Source organism: Equus przewalskii, chromosome 4 (genome assembly GCF_037783145.1).
Source record: "Equus przewalskii isolate Varuska chromosome 4, EquPr2, whole genome shotgun sequence".
Lineage (NCBI taxonomy): Eukaryota > Metazoa > Chordata > Mammalia > Perissodactyla > Equidae > Equus > Equus przewalskii.
In genome coordinates this window covers 65,066,660-65,089,072 of record NC_091834.1, presented here as the reverse complement: position 1 = coordinate 65,089,072, position 22,413 = coordinate 65,066,660, and the positions used below count along the sequence as shown (strand labels likewise).

The following is a 22,413-nucleotide window of genomic DNA, read 5'->3' as shown; positions in this document are numbered from 1 at the left end:
TAGACATTTTGGTAAAATGTGGTTGATTTTGACCAGTAAAGGGCTCCGAGATTTTAAGCAAAAAATGCAAACTCTTTTTCCCCCCTCTCCATAATAAGTTTAGTGGATGAATGTAATTCAACATCAGGTTAATATTCTTTTATTTGAAACATTACTTACTTAATATATTAGGGATCATATATGTTTATATTTGTGCTATTCATTGGTAATAATGTTTTTCTAGGAGAATCCTGTTTGAAAAATCACATGCCAACCTCTATTATAGCTGCTTTGCCCAAATGAGCATTCTGGGGGAAAAAAGAGCTCGTATTTGCTTATGTGAATAGTAATAGCTGAGGTTACAGGAATCTTTCTGTATACTTTAGTACAAACAAAGAATATTAGCTGACTTTACATTTGGGTGCTAAAATCAAGCATCACAGCTTTTAAGTTGTTTTATGACTAATTTTTGATGTTGATTGAAAAATTCATATCAGAGCTAAGAATTTATTTAAATGTACAGATTTAGGAACTTTGAATTTATGGCTGGTTCTTCGTATCTAGTCTGGAGCCTTAGGGCACAAAATTGACACAATTTACACATACAGTTCAGACAGCATATTAAGCTTCCTCAGTAGTTGATCACACTATTAAGCTTACACTGTGCTAAATACACTAGAGAAGAGATTAAAAGAAGCCTCTCAGAGATTTCCATTCCCACAAGCTACTAGGAAGGACATCTTCCCAACCCTCCCAATCAGTATATTAAATACAGTTAGGACTAAGAGATTCTTTAAAAATTGTTAACTTTTTTTAATTGAGCAAGATTCACCAGTTTACAGTAGATATTAAAATGAATAGAATTAGAGTTCTCTAGTGTACTATTAAATAGCTGATTCACGTTACTCTTGAGCTTCCTTCCAAATTTTACAATATTGTTTTAAACAAGAGAAAGAGAGAGAGAGAGAGAAGGGGATATTTTAGCAGATTCCTAACCATTTTTACAAGCAAACTTTTTTTTCCCCCAAAGGCTTTCCTCTAAGAAGTTAATCACTCTTATTTAGCATACGTCTTCTTCCTATCTGAAGGTATGAAGAACTGGTGCAGGCGCGCAGGACTTTGGAAATATGACATGCCTTGTTTATGTTACTAATCTGTTCTGGTCGGAGAAGGAAAGCACGTACCAATACACTATCTTAACCGAAGCATGTTTAAGCTATTGCTGGAATTTTAAGTCCCAGGGGACTTGAGAGAGAGAGGAGGGGCTTCCTGTATGCTTTTTCATTCATCCTAGTTCAGCTTATTTATATTGATTAGATAAAAAATTTTAGTGCATTATAGGATAGAAATATTCTAGATAATTTAAGCAACTCTTCTTTATTATTATTAAAAGAAATAGTGCTATATATTTTCTAGCTCCATAAGGGAAAGGTGAGGACCTTGGGAGGTGATCCTTTTGTACTGATGGTGGAAATTCCTTGTGGTTCTAGTTCTTTGAAGCATTGTATTTCAGACTGAAGTTCATCAGTCAGTTGTTTGTAATCAGAATAAATAATACTTGACAATATCATTTGATCATAATAATGGGCAAGACATTATACATAATTTAAAATAGTTATATTTCATATGGGACATTTCTTCTTTAAAGTAATTGATATTTAAATATATTAATCATTATTAATGTGATTACACATGGCGAATTAATACTTAAAGGAGGAACATTTCATCAGCTTTTAGGACTTTAAATAATTTTGAACCTTTCTTGGTGGGGTGGGTAGGAGGTGGTGCTGATCAGTAAAACAACTACACCTATGAAGTAAGCCTTAGAAGGGTGACACTTGAAAAGCTACTATGGTTGTGTCATCAAAGAATATGTCAATTGTTGGGGCCGGCCCTGTGGCAGAGTGGTTAAGTTCACGTGCTCCGCTGCGGTGGCCCAGGCTTTCACTGGTTCGGATCCTGGGCACAGACATGGCACCGCTCGTCAGGCCACAGTGAGGCGGCGTCCCACATGCCAGAACCAGAAGGACCTGCAACTAGGATATACAACTATGTACCTGGGGGATTTGGGGAGATAAAGCAGAATAAAAAAAAGATTGGCCACAGTTGTTAGCTCAGGTGCCAATCTTTAAAAAAAAAAAAAGAGGATGTCAATTGAAAGGCAATTTTCAGCACTCTTCCTAAAAAAAAAAAATCAAGCTAACGGGCAGACACACAAACACCTAAAGCCTTTCAAGTTCTTGTATGGATCTGGTAAGAATCCTTCGTGCTGTCAGCCTGTTTTGTGCTGTGCTTCTGGTGGGCTTTGTGAGTTTCAGCACGTGCACCCACTTCTTCTATTCTTAATCCTCTGCATGAGAAATCATGGCACAGACTTCTTGTTCTTTACAAGCAAGGGTTTTGTGACTTTTTTCCTTGCCTTTGCCCCAACCATAATATTTATGTTTAATTATAGTTATAAGGATGCTATACAAAATTTAGATATAAATAACCTGTTACGTGGATAAAGGAGTTTGTCCTATTAAATCAAGGATATTCCCTTCCCCTCTCATTAGTTCTATAATATCCCCTGACTTCAGAAAAGCTTTTGTAGACTGGATACCAGGATGGGGATTTACCCAGAGTTGTGCTTAGTGTGATACTCATAGATAGAACAAATGGCTGCATTTAACTGTGAGTGAATAAAAGATTGCCTTGCACATTGCAACCGATCCATAAATGATAGATACATTTTTTTCCCCTCCAAACCTTTTTTTTTTTGCTTAGGCTGTTTACACATAAATATATTGAATAATTAGAAGCTTACCCAGCTTGTTTTTACTCTTATTTACTGAGCAATTAACTAGATGATGAAAGTATAGTATGTAAGGTACCAGGAGGAGCAACAGACGATGATCTCTGGACTACTAAAAGTTCCCCAGGTCCCTGTAGTAAAATTACTCTATCTTGTATTTATAAAGAACTCAACTTTAAACTGAGTCACCTTCTAGTTTAAATGAATGGATTCTCCAGACTTGTTTCCTCTTTTAAATTCTTTCATTGCTTTTAGCAATGCTTATACTAGGACCTCATTATGCAGTTAGTATAACCTAGCCTTACTTTTGAAAATAACTACAACAAGATTTTATATTTGACAGAAGCAGACCAGTAGTTGATTAGATAGATAGAAAAAAAAACCCCACCTTTAAAAAATGGCTTGCTCAGCAGATAATAGAAAAGCTATTAAGTCTTACCCCTTTTAGATCATTGGTATATGAAGAAACACATTTAGATGTTTTAGAGTTATTTTGGTATTGCTGTATTATTAAATTTGAGATTATATGCGGCAAATAAAATTCACTGTTTTATATGAGGCTTTTGTGTTCCTTTAGAGTCAGAATATTTCATAACCCACAGAGAACAGTTTTTATAAAATGTCTCAATAAAATTCTCTCATAATTTTCTTAGGCTGTATGTACACCCAGACTCTCCTTTTACTGGTGAGCAGCTACTCAAACAGATGGTGTCTTTTGAAAAGGTGAAACTCACCAACAATGAACTGGATCAACATGGCCATGTAAGTGCAGTGCCTTGGACTATGGGGATTCCCTGGGATGGAATGGAGAAGTCACATAAAACTTCCTCCCTCTAAGTCTCTTCCTCCTCTCCCTCTCTTACCCTCCATCTCTGAGTCATTCTAGGAGAACATTCACGTGTCTCACTGGGAACCCTGACTGTGTTGTCAAGAGGTCATTTACAGGGATGCTCTGTGCCATTTCTAGGCAAAAGGGTCAGGGACCTTCAGCACCATGGATTTCCTAAGACTTCTGCAACTGCTCTACTACCTGCACCAACTAAACAAAGGCTACTACCGCCCATTCTCGGGTTAAACATCTAATTTCCGTCAGTGGTATATCAGATAACACAGAATAGAGGGAAATGGGGCTGAGGCATCCTATGGAGGTTTCCCAAAGTGTGCTCTATAGAACACCTTCAGTGAGAGGCAATAGAACAGAAGGGTTTTATGTTCAAATAGATTTGGGAGAGTGTTGTTTACTCATTATATATCCCCTTGGTAGAGAGTCTCATGTATATTAAAGCACAGAGAAGTATTGCAATTAAAAACAAAACAGGGGCTGGCCCTGTGGCGGAGTAGTTTTGCCCAAGGTTTTGCTGGTTTGGATCCTGGGCACGACATGGCACCGTTCATCGAGCCATGTTGAGGCGGGTCCCACAGAGCACAACCAGAAAGGCCTACAACTAGAATATACAACTGTGTACTGGGGGGCTTTGGGGAGAAGAAGGGAAACAAAGAGAAAAAAAAAGAAGATTGGGAACAGTTGTTAGCTCAGGTGCCAATCTTTAAAAAAAAAACAAAAACAAATGGTAACTATTATTTTAAAACAATGATTTTGTGTCAATAAGGAGTTCATCAAAATGTAGAAAAAAGAGAAATTGGAATTCTGAGCTCTTCTCAATAGATAATAGAACAAGTAACCTTTTTTGGCTCAGGCCTTTACACATTTGATTAGATTGCTTTTAAGGAACTATCTGCGATGTTAGTCCATGCTCTTAAATAAAGATTTACATAAAAATTTTGTTTTAGATTTTATACTAAGAAAACTTTAGATAGACTTGCATACTTCTTTTTGATGAGAATATTGTTTATTTGCCTCAATTGCCAGAAGGCACATTGGTATTTTCATAGGTTCTTTCTTTGGTTTAGTTGTTCTGATATAATTATCTCTCTTATCTCCTTTATTAAGGCTCTTGTTACATAAGGTTTTAGTTTTATTGGATTTATGCAATTTAGAAGAAAAGTTCCAAAACTTTTCTCAAAAAAGATGGTTATAAGTAGATAATAAGTTAGAGAGTTCTAGACATGGTCTCAAATGGTAGGATTGAACCTGGAACCAAATAAATGGCTTCAGGCGTTGCCTCCATCCATTCCCCTCAGGAGACCTCATTTATCACGACTGAGTCAGAGTAATCAGGTTAACTCATGACTCTGCTGGTGGCACTGTTGGGATGTTGGAAGTAGGTTAACAGGTTTCTGTATTTTATGTATTGGAAAAGGTAATTGACCTTTATGTTTAAGGATGTTGGCATAATTCTCCTTTTCTTGTTTTCTTTTTTTAAAGATGTTTCCATTGACAGATTTTTTTTTTCAGACTAAAATGTATGAAGTTTCTGAGAGACATTTTCTGTAGGGCAACTATCATTCTTAATGTCATTTATAGTAAAATTTCTTGGGCTCCATTGAAATGTTTGCAGGGAGAAATGAAATTTTTTATAGTTCTGCTATTTTCTATATGTGAAGCTTTTAGAAGAACTGTTTGAGTCTTTCTAAAAAGACTTGAGAGTTCATTTTGAGATCAGCTGCCCAGAAGTGAGGTTTTCCTTCTTGCATCAGCTTCATGGGTGGGAAGAGCACTAAGCTGTATTTCGGGAGCTCTGGATTCTAGTCTGAGTACGCCAAGATTAGGCCTTGACAAATTGTTTAGTCTTAAATGGCTGCTAATATCCATTTTAGCTTTAAAATTTTATTACTTAATATAATCCTTTGTCATCAGAAATAGTGTGTTCTGAAAACTACAAGGAAAGATTTTTAGATCCTGTGTTGTTTAGCCAAGTTCTTTGAATTAGTTCTAAAGCAGCCCCTTTTATAGATGCAGTTTTAGTTTTATAACAGGACAATTTCTTATTTCCAGGAATTTATTTCTTTGATGAAGTGGAGTCCACATTTCTATTAGCATTCCTTAGCCCCATGAGGGCTTGAGCAGAGTCAAGGAGCCCTGGGGTCTGATACTTGGTCTGGGGTCTGAGTCTGTCCGGCACCCTTTCCCTAAGGAAATTGACCTTGGGGTGGTGTAAGTAGGGGAGAGGGGATCTTATTTAAAGCGTAGGGCTTTTTCCATTGTGTGTCTCAAAAATTTGAAAATTCTTTCTGTCTTAGTAGAACATGTAATGAATGCTCAGGTTTTTTCTTACATCAGTATTAGGAGGCAAATGTTTGCTTTTGTCATTTTGAGTTTATTCCAGTTTTATGACTGAGCATAGATATCTTGAACTCCTTGGAATAAACACATTTTAAAAAGAGGTGACTTTTTTGAAGTTTATTTTGATTCATTTGAAGCTCTTATTTGTTTCAGTTATCCTATTCAGGTTTGGGATCATAAAAAGATGGCATGTTCAAAATTCAATTCCAGTTAATGCCTTGTAACTTTAAGTTGGCTTACATCTCAGCACAGAGAGAGACTGATGCTACCTCAATTATCCCACAGTGACTAGTATTTAACTCTCCTAAAGTCAACCAGCAGGAGCACTCAAGTGCCACACCCATGTTAGCCAAGAAAACAAGGGAGCCGTTAGTTGTAACAATCCTTCGGCTGCTGTGTGCCATTGACTTTGGTCCTGCCACAGTATTTATCCAACACCTCCCCTGAGGGCCAAGCTCTCTGCTAGGCCCTTGGGGTGAAGAGCATACAATGTGAGCCCTGTTATCCCAGGAAAGACATACCCAGTTTTGCAGATTAAGGTAGCTACCTGGGGTGGGGTGGGGTGGGGGGAACACAGACGATGTGGAAAACTTTTTATATCTGAAAGTAAATTTCATTGCTCAGATTTCATAATGGCAAATTATTATATTTTATTTAAAAGACACATGAAGAATACTGCCTTGTTTAACCAGGGTATGTTTATGATTTCTATGTATTGGGCAACTTTTATTAGCTATGGAATGGAAGATGGCCATCACTATCATTCATGTTTAGTTTATAACTGGAAGTCAGAAATCAATGAAACTGTCAGAAATAATAACAATAATAATAATAATACAGTTCATATTTACTGAGCACTTCCTATTTGCTATGTGATTACAAGGATTACATCATCTAATCCTCACCACAACCCCTATGAGGTTAATACAGTTTTTGCATTTGAGAAAGTGAGGTTGGTGAGGTGAGATCACTTAGCCCAAGATTAAAGAGCTAGAAAGTAGCTGATTCAGTATTCTAACCAAGGTCTGTCTAATACCACACTGCCTTTCTAAACTGTTTTATTTCCTCCCCAATAAATAATAATCTGTCCTCCTAGAATATATAATTTCTTACTTGAGAAAATTTAGACATCCATCCTTTGGTCTAGCCAGACTAACAAACAAAAAATATTTTAAAAACTTGATTTAAAAAAAAATAATAAACTTATCCTCCAGATGACTTTCCCTCCATCATTTTAGAAAGGACACTTGAAACAATCTGTATTATCTGTAGTTGTTTTGGTAAAATGTGATTCACAACGATGACTCTGCAGTATCTTGTGAAAATGATTTGCCTTAAGAATGGGAAGGGTAGATCCTAATCTTAAAACTGAATTAGAAACTGTAGATTTTATGGTTCTTTCTTTGCCTCACTGTAATTTGGCCTGAGTAATATAATTACTTAAAATTCAGTACTTCCCATCTCTTTGTTGTAGATAATTTTGAACTCAATGCATAAGTACCAGCCGCGGGTACACATCATTAAGAAGAAAGACCACACGGCCTCATTGCTCAATCTGAAGTCTGAAGAATTCAGAACATTCATCTTTCCAGAGACAGTTTTTACGGCAGTCACTGCCTACCAGAATCAACTGGTGAGTGCACTGTTCACCATTTATTTCCTATATAAGATAAGGATTTAGGAGGTTCTTTCGTTTTCTTGGAGAGAAGGGCTATCCCAGTACTCAAAATAGAAGTTCACTTTGGAGCGAGCTATGGAGTGTCAGCCCCAGGACCTCTAAGTGTGTTGAGTGACCATGGCTCAAGGTTATGCACGTCTGCACTACACTATCTTATCTAGAATCTGAATGCTGCTATCAGGTTGTTCACTGCCACTCTCCCAGCCAAACCTGCCCCAATCAGTCTTCTCAAATTTTCTTCTCGAGAAAATTACCTGCTTCCTTTTCCTCCTCTTGGTAGAACCTTATGCCATACATAACCCTACACTCATTGCTTCATAAAATTTAGAAGTTCAGTTTTTCTGCTAAATTAGCACACATAGTCTAGCCAACTGCTCAGACTACTGATACTTCAGATATTTTGTGAGGATTATTCAGGTGTAATTGAGAGTAAGATAATTCTAGTAGAATGATTTTAGATGTCTTTAGATAATAAAGTATAGTATATAAGCAGTTGTGTATTTAATTAACATCAAGATATCTAATTTAAAATATTGAATTATGTACTTTCTACTCTCTTGTACATGACATTTACAATTTATGCATTTCTTCATTCATAAAGTTTAGTCCAATTCAACAAATATTTATCAAAGTCTTATTAAGGGCTGCGTGCTGTTAGACATTTCCCCATATATTTTCTTCTTTCATGGTCAGCATAGCCTTGAAGGCTGGAGGTAATAGGAACATTTTATAGTGAGGAAGCTGAGGCTGAGAAAGGATAAGTAACTTTCCCACAGTCAGGAAGGACCAGAAGTAGAATTTCTTTTGACATACTTCAGTAAAAGGAACTCACATTGTGAGTTTACTTGACAAATTTGGTTGTTTGAAGCCTCTTAAGGTTTTTGTATCTTGCTTTTATTTGATTAGTTAGAGGTAGCCAGGACTACTGCTTCCCTCTTGTCTTGATGCTGTTATATTTTGAGTTCTGAGTGAATGACTGTTAGGTGCTGCCTGATAGATGGCTCAGAGTCCAGAGTGGGATGGTCAGCCTGAGGAGATACGGTGTCGAGTTTCTCAGGGAAAACAAGAAGATGAAGCTGAAAGCCCAGGTAGCCCTACACAAATGGGAGCCCAGAGAAGGGATGTGGGCAAATGGCCGGAGTGGATGTGCGTCTGCAAGGCATAAGCACCTACAATTTCTGTACAACTCTGAGTAGATTTCACTTCATCACTGTGGCTGCCATTTTCCTTGACTGTAAAATGGGGCTAAGAACTGCCCAGACCATCTTAGAGAATTGCTGTGAGGATCAAATGAGATGCTGTGTGTAAACATGCCTTTGGAAACTGTAACACACTCTATAAATAAGGCATGTGGTTACTGGTGGACTGTCTCTGGAATATCCGGAGAGGATCTGTCACTATTTGGATTTTAAAATGTTAGTAGTGTATTTCTTAGTGAGATAAATGAATGCACAAATGTTATCATACTCATCATCTTAAAGTAAAAGCAAAGTATTGTAACTTTTGAATTATCTCTAAGATAACACAAGAGTGGAAACTTGCAAAGAATGCCCAGGCTAAAAGTTTGGGTATAGACTGAAGCCCACAAAAGCCTAAAACACTAATGCTGTTTCTCTGCGAATCTGGAACATTGACGCTAACAATTCCATTTTTAATTTATTTGACGACGCATGTAATGCAGATATTATAGGTTCAGAAAAGATTCCTGAAACATTCAATTCATTTTACATTAATCGAATTTGTAGCTTTTACATTAGATTTATACTAATACAAGAAACCCTGCTGATGTTTGAGAATGAAATAAAAACTTGTCTTGCAGAAACTTCATTGTTTTTATCAGAATTCTCTGTAAAGAGAACCAAAGCAAGAATTGGTAAATCAGGTTTTTTAGTGAAAATTACAGACAACAAAATTAAGGGAAGTTTCTGAGTATTACACCTTAGATTTGGTTTAATAGGTGAAGGAGCAATCCTGAATAAGTGTTGGCAGGACCTCTCATATCACAGGACACTGGAATAGGAGGTTATTATCTACATAATTATAATAGCAGCTAATGTTTGGGTACACACTATGTGCAAGGCACCATTTAAAGTATGTTGTCTTATTTAATCTTCACAGTGATATTATAAGATGGCAACGACAGTGTTTTTATGTTGCATTTTACAGCTGGGAGAATTGAGGCAGAGTTCACTCATCCAAGGTGAACTTGCTGCTCCCATCACAGATTCGAATCCAAGAGGTTAGATTTAAAAGTCAGTGTTCTTAACTCTAAGCTTTAGGTGCCTGGTGTCCCCAAGAGAGCGGAACTTCACCTCCTCTCAGCTTGTGACCCTGATGGACCCACAGACATCCTTTTTAGAGGGCTTCAGCTCTTGATGTTTAGTTTTTTTCTTTTCAACAAGTGCTCACTGCTTTCCTGCCGTGTGCAGGGTGCTGTTCACACTGCACAGCAGCCAGTGTAAGGAGATGGTAATTATCCTGAACTGGCTGTCAGAAGATCTACTGGCACCAGCTGCATCTCATCAGAGCCATATGCTTAATGACCTTATCTCATTTAATTCTTTTCTTGTCCACTCAGATTTTTATTTATAAAATTTTCAAATATCCAAAAGTTACAGAAATGGTAAAATGAACCCCATGTATTCTCTACCTAGATTCAAGAATTAACATTTTTTGCTTTACCTCCTCTGTCGCAGTTCTCTATCTGTATGAATATACATACTTTTCCTCTTCCCACAATCATTTGAAAGGAAGCTGCATGCATCATGATGCTTTACCTATAAAAAATTCTATAAGTTTATACTGAGAATAAGAATATTATTTTTGTAACCACAGTGTCTTTATCATAGCTAAGAAAATTAATATTTCAGTTCCTATTAAAATTTTCAGGATGGACCAAGAAATGTCTTTTATAAGCTTTTTTTGTCTCCCCTCTGAACTAGGATCCAACTAAAGTTGATGGCTTAGATTTATTACTTATGATTTAGAAAAGTCTCTCTAAGTTTTTTCTCTGTATCTCATTTAATTTTGACACTAATAGCCCGAAGAAGGCCCCATGAGCCCCGTTTTGTACACGAAGAAACTGAGGTTCAGAGTGGTTAATAGACTCACCCACAGTCACAAATCTGGTGACAGAACCATCTCCTGGGTCTTAATTCCTTCTTTTTGGTGGCATCAGGCTAGATTACAGGGCTAAGGAAGTGACCACTGACACTGACAAGGTTTGGAAACGGAATCTGAAAACGTTGCTAAATTAAAATAGGTTAAGATACTAATGAACACATATCCAAACACTAGTTGCTCCTCTTGCAAATGTTTATATCTAATTCAGATTATAAATAGGCTCAAAATCCAGCTACCTGTGCTTAGCTATCCTTCATTGCATCATAAAGATTAATACGGTTAGTATATCATTTCATTGCTAAATAACCCACAATAGAAGTGATTAAATTTAGAACTAATTTTCTCAATAGATGCTGCTATGTCTGAGTTTATTTCTATATATCCACCTTTGAAGCTGTAATCTCTAGCACAATGCCATGTATATATTTGAAATTCAAGTAATAGTCAAAGATTTGATTTGGTATACTAATAAGTCAGTTTTGCAAATGGTATATACACCTCATAAGACTAATCAGAATTTACATTCAGTAAATGTGAATAAATCAGGGGTGAATAAATTAGTTTAGGGGTTAGTATTTTCATTACTCTGATATGAGTTTCAAAATTTATCCTGACTCCCCCTAGGTTTCCCCACATCTACTGGTTTTTCACTGCTAGACCATGTTCGTGTTTTCCTATAGCAAACATGTAATAAAATAAATATATCGGAAATAAACAAAGTATGTACTAAGTATAGTGTAAATATTAGAATTTTTCCATTCACAAAGAATAGAGAGAAAAGAGAGGAAGAAGATTTAAAAGTTCACATTTAGGATCACCTTCATCTCTCTTAAACTTTGGATAGGACTATTATTTTTACTTCTATTAAAAACCAAATCAAAGCTTCCAATAGAATTTGTGGAAAAGCTTCTCATTTATTGTGGCTGGTAGTTTTCTTTATAAGTAATGAAAATGGGGCAGTTTTGCTATTTTTTCCTCTGGTTTTCACGAGGAAATGAATGTATTTCTTTACATTATTAGATAAAAGCTAAATACATTACACTTTCAACAAACTATTTTATAATTTAAGATTTAAAGGTCATACATTGTTTTTGAGCAGGCCGACCATTGCCATAGAGTTGAAGTACAGGTCAGGTTTCATTTTTAAATGCCTTTGGACAGATCTTTTCCTGATAATTGGAGAAATGGTCTCTGAGGGCCAATTTCACCTTGTGGCTGGGAACCCCAGCTGGATTCAGAGTCCAGTGATATCACATGGAAAAATAACCCCCATAAAAGGTCCCCGTCTCTTGGGCACAGCTGGCAGTGTCAAAAATCTGCCCTCCAGTTATGCGTACATTTATTTATAGATAAAGGAGATGTTGACAGAGTGAATTTTTTGGTTAGGAAATGCATTATGTTCTGTATTATTAAGATAATATATGAAAAAACAGGGGTGTATTTTAGCCTGAATTAGTCAGTGATTTGCATATATGCAGAAACACACTAAACGGCAGGATTTCTTCAGCAACTACTGCTGTCCTTACTGGTTAATGCCTTTTGCCTCACGAAATGAAAAACACTGCTGCTTTTAAAATTTGTTTTTGAATTATAAAGCCATACCTGTGGTTTCACATGGATTTCTCTACAAATTATGTTTGGCAGTTGACTATTTTTGGCTCCTTCTTTTCATATTACCTTTGACATGGGTGATATTGTTAAGCAGCATTACACTGCAGGTGTTCTATATTAGGACCCAAGGAAATGATGTCCAACTGAAATCACAGTCTATAACTCAGGTCCTTCTATCAATTCTCAAGTGTGTAACTTTTTCAGTTACCTCAAATTTCATAATGGTAGGTAAAACTATACCTCCAGAAATGAATTTCTTTCTATATAACTGCTGATTTTTATTTAAACATCTGTGGAATAAAATCTAAGCCTGTCCTTTTAAAAACGTATCATTACCTAGAATGTTAAAATTTTACTATTTAAAAATTATTGCATCTTAAAATTAGCAAACACAATGAAAGGCTTTTTATGTAAACTCAAGAAGAGTTTCACTTAGTCTATAACTGGTTAAAAGATGAAATCATATTCCTGACTGCTTGTTCTTGAAGCAAAGTTCAGCAAACATTTCTGGGGTGCTTATTGTTGACACCCCATTAGATTCAGAGTCTAGTGATATCACAGTGAGCAGGGTGGGCTCATTAAGAAATTTAACCGAAGGTCCCTGTGCTGCTAATCAATACTCCATAAAACCTGTTCAAGACTGTAGTGTTAATCCAGGGCCCACATACAATTATAGTAATAAGCGATCCATTCAGTTTCTTTTCTCAAACTTCCAAAAGCAACTATTTCCCCTGGAATTTGAAAAATGGTCCGTAGAGAAAGTAATACCTGGTTATTGTTTTGAGCTCTTTCTCTAATTAGCACATTAAAGTCAAGTCATTGCTGTAACCAATTGGTAAATCTATGAGAGCACCTTGTACTAGTCTCGAAACTTTCCTATAGTTTGAAATTACATCAAAATGTAAAGAAAAAAATGTTACCATTGATACTCCTGGAGATTATGAAAGAGAGACTAAAAAGATACTGGATGTAGAAAATTCTAATAATGCAAGAAAATTCCAAAGAAATCTGAAAACTTGTGTTGAATTTAATTCACTTCCTCATTCAGAGTCATGGCAGTGAGATTAGATATGGTGACACATCAACTGAACAGCACACACCCGTTGGGATTATTTATTCTCTACCATAACTCTACAGTGATCACATTCTGAGCCAACAGTCTTTACCTTTTGAAAGCATGAAGAACAATGAATACAATTTTCAAAATCTCTTTCAGGGACAAAGTGGATCAAAAATTCTTCATTAATCATTATAACAAATACTTTCCATCCTTTTAGTTTGTAAAGACTCAAACAAAGCTTGATATGGCTCACATTTTAGAGAGATGGCTGTAAAAGGGCTTCTTTCAAAACTAGTTTTTCCATCAGATCTATTATCTGCCATTGTCTCCAGAAAATTTTATCCATCTGCAAGTCTATTCACTTTTTAATTTTATAAATGAGCTTATAGGAATTAAGCTTGAAAGAAGCCTTAACTTATCGCTCTACCTCACACTTTCAGTTTGAAATCTTCATCTGGGTTTGCTTCACCCTTAATGTCACTAACACTGTGGTGAATGTGGTGCCACACTCTTTAGTGGCACTTAAATCACTTCCAGTTCTGGACAGCTGTGTATCCCTCTGCCGACTCCATGGAATTTTAAGCTCCCTTAGGGCAGGAACTATGTGTTCTTTTCTCTGTACCGTCCAACATTTAGCATAGAGCATGATAAGTAATCAATCCTCATTAAATATTTGTTGATGAATTATTGTGAAAGAGTTTTCATAAACTATAAAGCACTTTAGAAATATGAAGTATTTTAGCTTATAATTATTCAGTGGAAAGAGACACAGCTCCTGTCTTTGAGGATTTAAAAACCTTGTTGGTGTTTTATAATGTTAGATCATACTGATTGCTTCGGCTTTAGAAGATGTTTACAATTTATTTCAAACAAATAAAAATTTTCTCCTTCGTCCTGAAAACTGAGCTTCAAAACTAAATCTTAGTCTGAAAGCATGACTGAAACAGACAACACACTTCAGAAATCCATGGCCGTTAAAGCACCAGCCGTGTGAGAGAATGTTCTCTATAAATCTTGGTGGCCATACTTTAGAGGCAACATCACGGACTCCTGTGTATTTCTTTATACGCATAGTTAAGTAGCTGTTGCTATCCATTAAGAACAGGTTTTTATTTATCCAGCTTATTTCCTTCCCTGTTTACCATTTTCCACTAACTAAGCTGAAAAGGAAACTAGCAATTTTTTTCCTTTTGGCTGCTCTAGAGTGAATGTTCATGAGCTAAAAATGAGCGTTTCTGAGGCACTGTCAGGTGTCCTTAAAAATTAATATTATCAAACAATCAACCTTATAACTCGCCAGTGGATGACAGAGGAGTGCAGTCTCCCTGGTCAGGACAGTGTGGGAAGTTCTCTCTGAAGCGAGGCAAAGAGCTTCTTTGCAGATCGTACATTGGTTAGCTCACATCAAGAAAACTTGAAAAGGAAAAAAAAGTCTTTCTTCTGTAATGAAAAAAGCAATTCTTTAGGTGTTAATGGTTTAAAATGAACAGTGGATACACTCTGATCAGAGGGAAAGTTGCTTTTTGGCAAAACAGTATTTTAAACTATTGATTTTGATTGTGTTTATTGTCTACTTTGAAAGAGGAGGACATGCCTCAGTCTGTAACTTGTTTTCCCAGGTTAAGATTATTTTGTGTGTGTCTCTCTCTAAAGATTAACGTGGGTTCTCGTTTTGATACGAATGAACTATGACTCCTTAAAGGTGTTTGTAGTTCTAATTCAGCTACTGACTAGCTTTGTCTTAGTCCTTCTACGTCCCTTTCAGCTCTAACACTCAGGAATTTTACAAGTCAAGTATCTTTTAATCAGCATTAATTTTTTTTGCTTTGTAACCTAATGTATTATTCTTGAGAGGCGCAGTACATTTGATTTAATGGTTCTTTCTACATTAATATTAATACTGTGGGAATTTATGACTAACACATCATAGACACTTAATATTTCAGACTATGATTCTTATTAGGAAATGTTTTTTTCCTGTAGGTATATAGTCTATAAATAACATTGTAGGGAGGATAACAAAAGACCAACTAATTTGATTCTAATTTAGTCAGATGGAAAGGGGAACAGGGGTAAATTTATATTCTGAAAGCTTTATGTCATGTATTTATGTTGCATATTTCAATATAGTATTGAACACGAAGCTGTTTCCATTTGGCCATTTTATCTTTTTACCCATAATGGTATATATATGTGCCCATAGTATTAACAAATGATGTTGCCACGTCAGCATGAGACAATATTCATGTTTTTATTCCCCGTTCCCCACCAGTGCTGCCTTCTAGACAGCTCTCCCACTCCCCAGTCAAACCCTAGCCTTTCACTACTCTCTTAAATACTTCACACCAACGCCACACTGTTCATGAAAGGCCCCCATCACTGATTGTCTGTACCCATTGACCTCCAGCCTGTTTTCCAGGGCTAACCTGACCTCAGATACCTCCTTCTCTCTGAGGCCTTCCTCGACCATCCCACCCAATCCATCCCTCCTGTGAACTTCTCTAGCACCGTCAACCTTTCTCACGATGCTGAGAGACATTAAGATATTCTTGGGGTGCCAGGATAGAAAATGAACAAACTCGTTCTTTCTTTTGTTTTTTTCTGCTCCAAATGAATTCTTTATTCCAGAATCCAGGCTGAAGGAGCAGTATCTCTTTGGTACATGCCATTCTAAGGACAGAGGGAAAATGGAGGTTTCTTAAAACTTTTGCTAAGACATCTCATGTGTTTCTTTCCCTCACGTTCCACTAACCAAAACCAGTCACGTGTTCAAGCATGATATAAAAGGAATGGGGAAGTATATTCCTCCCATAGAGAAGGCCTACTTCAAGTTCCATGACAATGCACAAGATTATAATCTTCTTACAGGGAAGACAGAGAAAAATTGGAAACAATAATACAATTTATGATACATTCTTTATGTGTTTAAAAGTGGAATGTTTTCCTGATTTCTTAAACTGTTATCTCATCAGGGCCAGAAACACAATTTGGGCTCTGACACCTTTAAATGCATCAATCCAATCTGGACATATGCTGTATTTGTCATCCTCTGATGCGTTAAAGAGCCTAAGAACCCTGTCTTTTTTTTTTTAATGTGGTAACATTGGTTTATAACATTATATAAATTTCAGGTGTATGTCATTACATTTCGATTTCTATGGAGATTACATCATGTTCACCACCCAAAGACTAATTACAATCCATCACCACGTGTGCCTAATCACCCCTTTCGCCCTCCTTCCTCCCCCGTTCCCCTCTGGTAACCACCAATCCAATGAAACTCTTGATTTCTGATTTTATTTCCTTGACCTTGGAAATGATATTGTTTTGTTACCTCTTCTTCCCTTTCTAGATAACCAAGCTGAAAATAGATAGCAACCCTTTTGCCAAAGGATTCCGGGACTCCTCCAGGCTCACTGACATTGAGAGGTAATGAGACTTTTCTGTTTACTTTTTTGTCCAGATAAGATAAAGAGAAGAGTGAGTTTGTAAGAACACACTCCTTTTGACGCCAAAGAACCATAATCTTACTGTATATAGTCTCCAGTTCTCTGACCCCCTTTCCTTCCAGCTATAAACCCTGATATATGATATGATATGCAACAGCTTAAGCTTTGACAGTTGCTGCAACTGGATCTATTCTATGTGTACGCTCTGAGTAGAGTGATTTCTTTGGTCAGGACATTTACTCAACTGTAAAAAAAATAAGGCTTCTTTGTTATCAAAGATTCAGTCCTCTTGACGATATTAAGCTTCATGTCTCTAGTGGCAGTCTGCAGAGAAATGAAATCTTGATAGCCTTTGCCTTCTGAAGTGGATATATTTGCTAACACAAAGAATATAAGGGTAGCTTCAAATTTTGAAACAAGTAGATGTAATTTAATTCAAGGCACATATTTCACCTATAGCCTAGACTGCTTATATTTAATAAGAGAGATATCAGGACCTTTAAGAGGACAAGTGACAATCAGGTGCCTGTAACTTACCTCACTTTTTACTTAATTAAAATGGTTCATGCAGTATGAGACTGCCTATGGGATGAGTAAAGACTGTATTGAGATCCACAGTTTGCCCAATATGAATGTCAAAACGTGTTTTTCAAAGAGAACATTTTTCAACCTAACTGATTTTTTTGTATCCCTTAAACACACTACGTAACTTGTAACTTTCTGTACTTATTTATTTATTTTTTTTGGTGAGAACATTTAACTTCTATTCTCTTAGCAAATCTCAATTATACAATACAGTGTTATCAACTATAGTCACCATGTTATTTATACATTAGATCCTCCGACCATATTCATCTTCTGTACTTATTCTTTCATGTGGCCTGATGTCTTTAGTGACAGGTGGGGTACCCTAGCCACCAGCCCTCTGGTTTATCTTATCTCCAAATCTTTGTGTGATTTCTCTACCAATTGCTACACGTTCCTGTCACACTCTTTGTTACCTACCACATGGTCACAACTCCTGATCTCAGCACTTCTCCCCAACCTGTCCTGGCAACTCAAACTAAGGGATAATTACATGTTTTAGCAACATGTGTGTGATGCTTCCGTTAGCCTTCCCAAATGGAAGTGAATTTGATTTGGGGGAACAGATACAGAGGCTCGGTGGGGAGGCAGAGAGGCAGCAGAAGAGGCTGAAAGTTGGGCATGAACTATGGGATTTGAGTAGAAAAGTAAGATTAGTTGGAGAGCTTGACAAGTGGCTGGGGGTGTTGAGATCAGGGAAAGAAACCTGAGTTTGTGGTTGAAGAGTCATTGCAAAATGCAGAGAGAAGGCAAGTGTCTCCCATGGTGGGGGGACATAGGTGGGCAAATGGGCCGTGAGACCCAAGTTGGTGAGAATGTGGTATCAGCAGTGTGGGTAACAAATGAGTCCATTTACAAAGGCTCCTCTCATTTAGGCATGAACTTTTTCAACTCCTCTTTCTGGAGTGCCCGAGGCACTGATTCAGACTGGGTTTATGCAGGTGGGATTATAATCAGTGAATTTTTTCTCTGTTTTAGTCAGGCGTCAAGTAAGAATAAAGACAGTGGCTCAGTGGGGCAGCAGTGATGTGTTTTTATCGTGTATGTCATATCTTCTGTCTCAGATCGGGGGTGAGCATGATATACTGGGAGACAAAGTCATAGGTTAGAGCCCTGGCTCTGCCATTTACTGGCTGAGTGATCCTGGAGAAGTCACCTAACCTCTGAGTCTGTTTCCTCATGTAGAAAATAGAGCAAATAACCCTGCTCACTTCAAAGGTTTATTATGAGAACCAAGTAAGATGACATTTATGAAAGCACTTTATAAATCTAAAAATGTAAAATAATTATAAGTTCCTCAACTAATTAGATGAGCATAGTTTTTACCCCATCTAAATCTACTTTCCATAGTCTTGATAAACTACTCCGGGAGTAAAAATAGCCCTTTAGCTGCCCATGTGCTCATGAGATACAAGTGCCCAGACTGACTGCCCTCTGCAGCGACAGATTTGATAATGCATGCAGCCACATTTTCCACTTATTGAATAAGCATCCTGATGTGGGGAGCACTCACATCTACGTGAAACTAAGTAGCTTTCAATGGTCTGAGGGCCAAGAGAGCATCTTTGTGACTAGCTGAAAGTTTGCAAGATGACCTAAGTAGTGTGAAATTGGCCAAGGTTTTGGATTTCATTTCCAGGTATTTAAGTCTGAATTTTTCCTAAACAGCCTTTGGGGATGGGACAAATCAGATCAATTGATCTTTAGAGACCTAAAGAAATTAAATTAGTCTGGAGTCAGTTACTGCACTAAACCATCTAGTAATTGAATTGCTCCTTGTAACTGATTGAAAACAGCCCTATCTGTAACAATATAGGGAGCTTTTCCTTATAAGAGATCTGAGAGAAAAACACATCTTTTTATGACATGATGACAGAAATTGCACTTTTCTAACCTAATTGAATATGATGTTATAAATATGTGACCTTAATGATTTCAAGTTTCCTGTTCCAGATTTACAGCTACTGTGTGGGACACCCAAACAAAAATGCCTTTATGGTTGGATCTGCTCGCTTATACCTCTAAACTCGCAGTATTATTCTTTCTACGATCGCACAAGCTTTGGGGATACTCTATAAGGCTTTACAGTTTTCTTGCTCTCATTTTACTGGGTTCCATTCAGATGCTTGACTGTCTCACATACTTCATGTGTAGCCTTATTCTTCAGGGACAGCATCTCCCTCATTCGTAAAAGGAAACCCATCTCATTAGCAAAAGTAAGAAGTACTTTGCACATATACCTACAGCTAAGAAGCAAACCAAAAGCCCCAAGGCATTTCTGAATATAATCGAATTTATAGTTATTTAGTTCAGGGAAAGAATTATCTGCTGGTCCCTTGTAATAAATAATCTACAGACAGTCTGTCAGTTGGCATTTTCTTTCTTTTTTTGGGGGGGGAGGAGCACTTTGTACAGTAAGCAAAGGCACAGTGTTTCTTTGGAGAAAAAAAAATGGCTAGGAGAGGTTTTAAATGTTTTCTTCAAAATTAAGATTCTTTTGTTAGGTTTTTTTTTTTTTTCTTTTTTACAAATAGAGTTCACGCTCATTGCAGGAAAAATACTGACAAGAAAAAGACCATAAAAAATTTACAAAATCCTATTCATTCAGAGATAACCACTGGCAAAAACTTATATATTCTTTCAGATACTTTCCTATGCATGTACAAACATTTACTTCCTTTAAAGTTTACCACACATACTATTTTTAATCATTTTTCCCTTAATATCAATAGATACATGTCTGTAGTATACATTTTAATGACTGCCTAATTTTCCATTGTGTACGATAATTTATTAGACCAATCCTATATGTTAGTTATTTAGGTTTTCCACTTTTTGTTATTACACACAGTGCAGGAGGAAAATGTATATCATCTTTACAAATATTCTTCATTATTACCGTAGGATAAATACTAACAAATAAAAATGCTGGGTCAAAGGACATATATTTTGTTAATCACAATGTTACTATTATTTGTTAAAAATTTGGGAAAAACTTAAGTGTTCAGGAGTAGGAGAATGGTTTAATAAACGTTTATAGTCATGCAAAAGAATTTTTAAAAATTGTGGTAAAATATGCATAACATAAAGTTTACCATTTTAACCACTTTTAAGTGTACATTTTAGTGGCATTAAGTAAATTCACAATGTTGTGCAACCATCACCGTTATTCATTTCCAGAATGTTTCCATCATCCCCCACAGAAAATCCATACCCATTAAACAGTAACTCCCCATTCTTCCTCCCCACAGCCCCTGGTAATATTTATTCTATTTCTGTCTCTGAATTTGCCTAGTTTAGGTACCTCATATAAATGGAAAGATATACATGTTTTAGAGGTTTTTCATACATACCGTCAAGTTTCCCTCAAGAGAGACTGTCCAGGTCCTGGTCAAGGGTGTCCATTTCTTTGCACCCTTGTCAAACATGATCATCATCTTTTCATCTGTGCCAATTTGATAGGTGAAAATTTGTATCTTCTTCTGTAAATTTGCGTCTTTATGTCCTTAGCCCATTTTTTTTTCTTTTGGATTGTTCATCCTGTCTCTTATTGCTCTACAAAAGCTATTTATGTATTAGTATTTTCATTGTTCACATATGTTGGAATCATTTTACCAGTTTGAAATTAGCTTTTTATTTATGTTTTTGATAAATATTTTATCACCAAATCTATTGTTTTCTTTCTTTATATCTATCTTAACAGACGTTCCCTACTCCAAAATTATGTATAGATGTAAAGTGTATATATGTAAATATGTAAAATTTTCTATCACTTTATTGCTTTCTAGCTTTTTATTTAAATTTTTAATTCATGTAGTATTTATTTTGGTGTAAGATATGAAATAGACATGTCACTGTATATTTCTTATAAGTGGCCCCAGTATCATATATTTATGGACATATCCCTTTCCCACTTATTTACAATTCCCCCTTTATCATATACTAATTTCTTGCCTATAATAGTTTTTACAGTTTCTTTTTTGATCTGCCAGTATTGTATTGTTGTAATTTTTATAAATTGATAAAATATGTAAATATTTGACAATACATAGATACCTGATCTGGCAAACTCCAAACCTCTTTTTTTTTTTTTTGGTGAGGAAGATTGGCCCTGAGCAAACATCTGTTGCCAATCTTCCTCTATTTTATTTGGGACACTGCCACAGTGTGGCTTGATGAGCAGTGCTAGGTCTGCACCCAGGATCCAAAGTGGCAAACCCCAGGCCACTGAAGCGGAGTGCACAAACTTAACCACTAGGCCACTGGGTAAGCCCCAAACTCCAGACTGTTTTTACTTGTCATTTTCAAATTTTCTTGATATTCTTAGACATTTATGCTTCCAGTCTTTGGAATCATTTCGTCAAGAGTTGCCAAAAAATGCCATTGGAAGTTTGATTGGGCTTGTGTTGAATGTATACAATAATTTGAGGGAGGAAATTTATACTTTAGAATATTGAGACTTCCTTCCAGGAATATGTCATGTCTTCGTCATTTTACTGAAACCTCTTCTTATGTTCTTTAGAAGTTTTGGTATTTTCAAGTTTGTAAGTCCTGCACATATTTTCTTAGGCACGTAGCTAGATCTACTAGAGCTACACTGTCCAATTCAATAGCCAGTGGCCACAGATGGCTAGTGAGGACTTGAAATGTGGCAATTCCATATTGAGATGTGCTGTAGGTAGAAAAAAAAAAGCCACATTGATTTTGAAGGCTTAGTATGAAAATATCTCAATAATAGTTTAAAAATATTAATTAGATGTTGAAATAATATTTTGAACATATTTTGGGTTTTGTAAAATATATTAAAATTTCACCTGTTTTTTTAAACATAGTGACTAGACTATTTAAAACTACAAATGTGGCTCACATGACCTTTCTGTTGGATAGCTCTGTACTAGAGGATTTTGTCGGGGAAGAGGGCTTGCTTTTGGAAATAGAATTTTTAATTAG

The 22,413-nt window shown here is 36.3% G+C and overlaps 1 protein-coding gene across 1 annotated transcript in view; it reads left to right on the top strand.

Moving 5' to 3' along the window:
- The window catches only part of TBX20 (T-box transcription factor 20), a 55,617-nt gene that overhangs the window by 6,000 nt on the left and 27,204 nt on the right, over positions 1-22,413 (top strand). Inside the window, exons 4-6 of the mRNA XM_008523702.2 lie at positions 3,427-3,535; positions 7,432-7,590; positions 16,782-16,858. Of these exons, the coding sequence (XP_008521924.1) occupies positions 3,427-3,535; positions 7,432-7,590; positions 16,782-16,858 (345 nt within the window). The remainder of the gene's footprint in view (positions 1-3,426; positions 3,536-7,431; positions 7,591-16,781; positions 16,859-22,413) is intronic.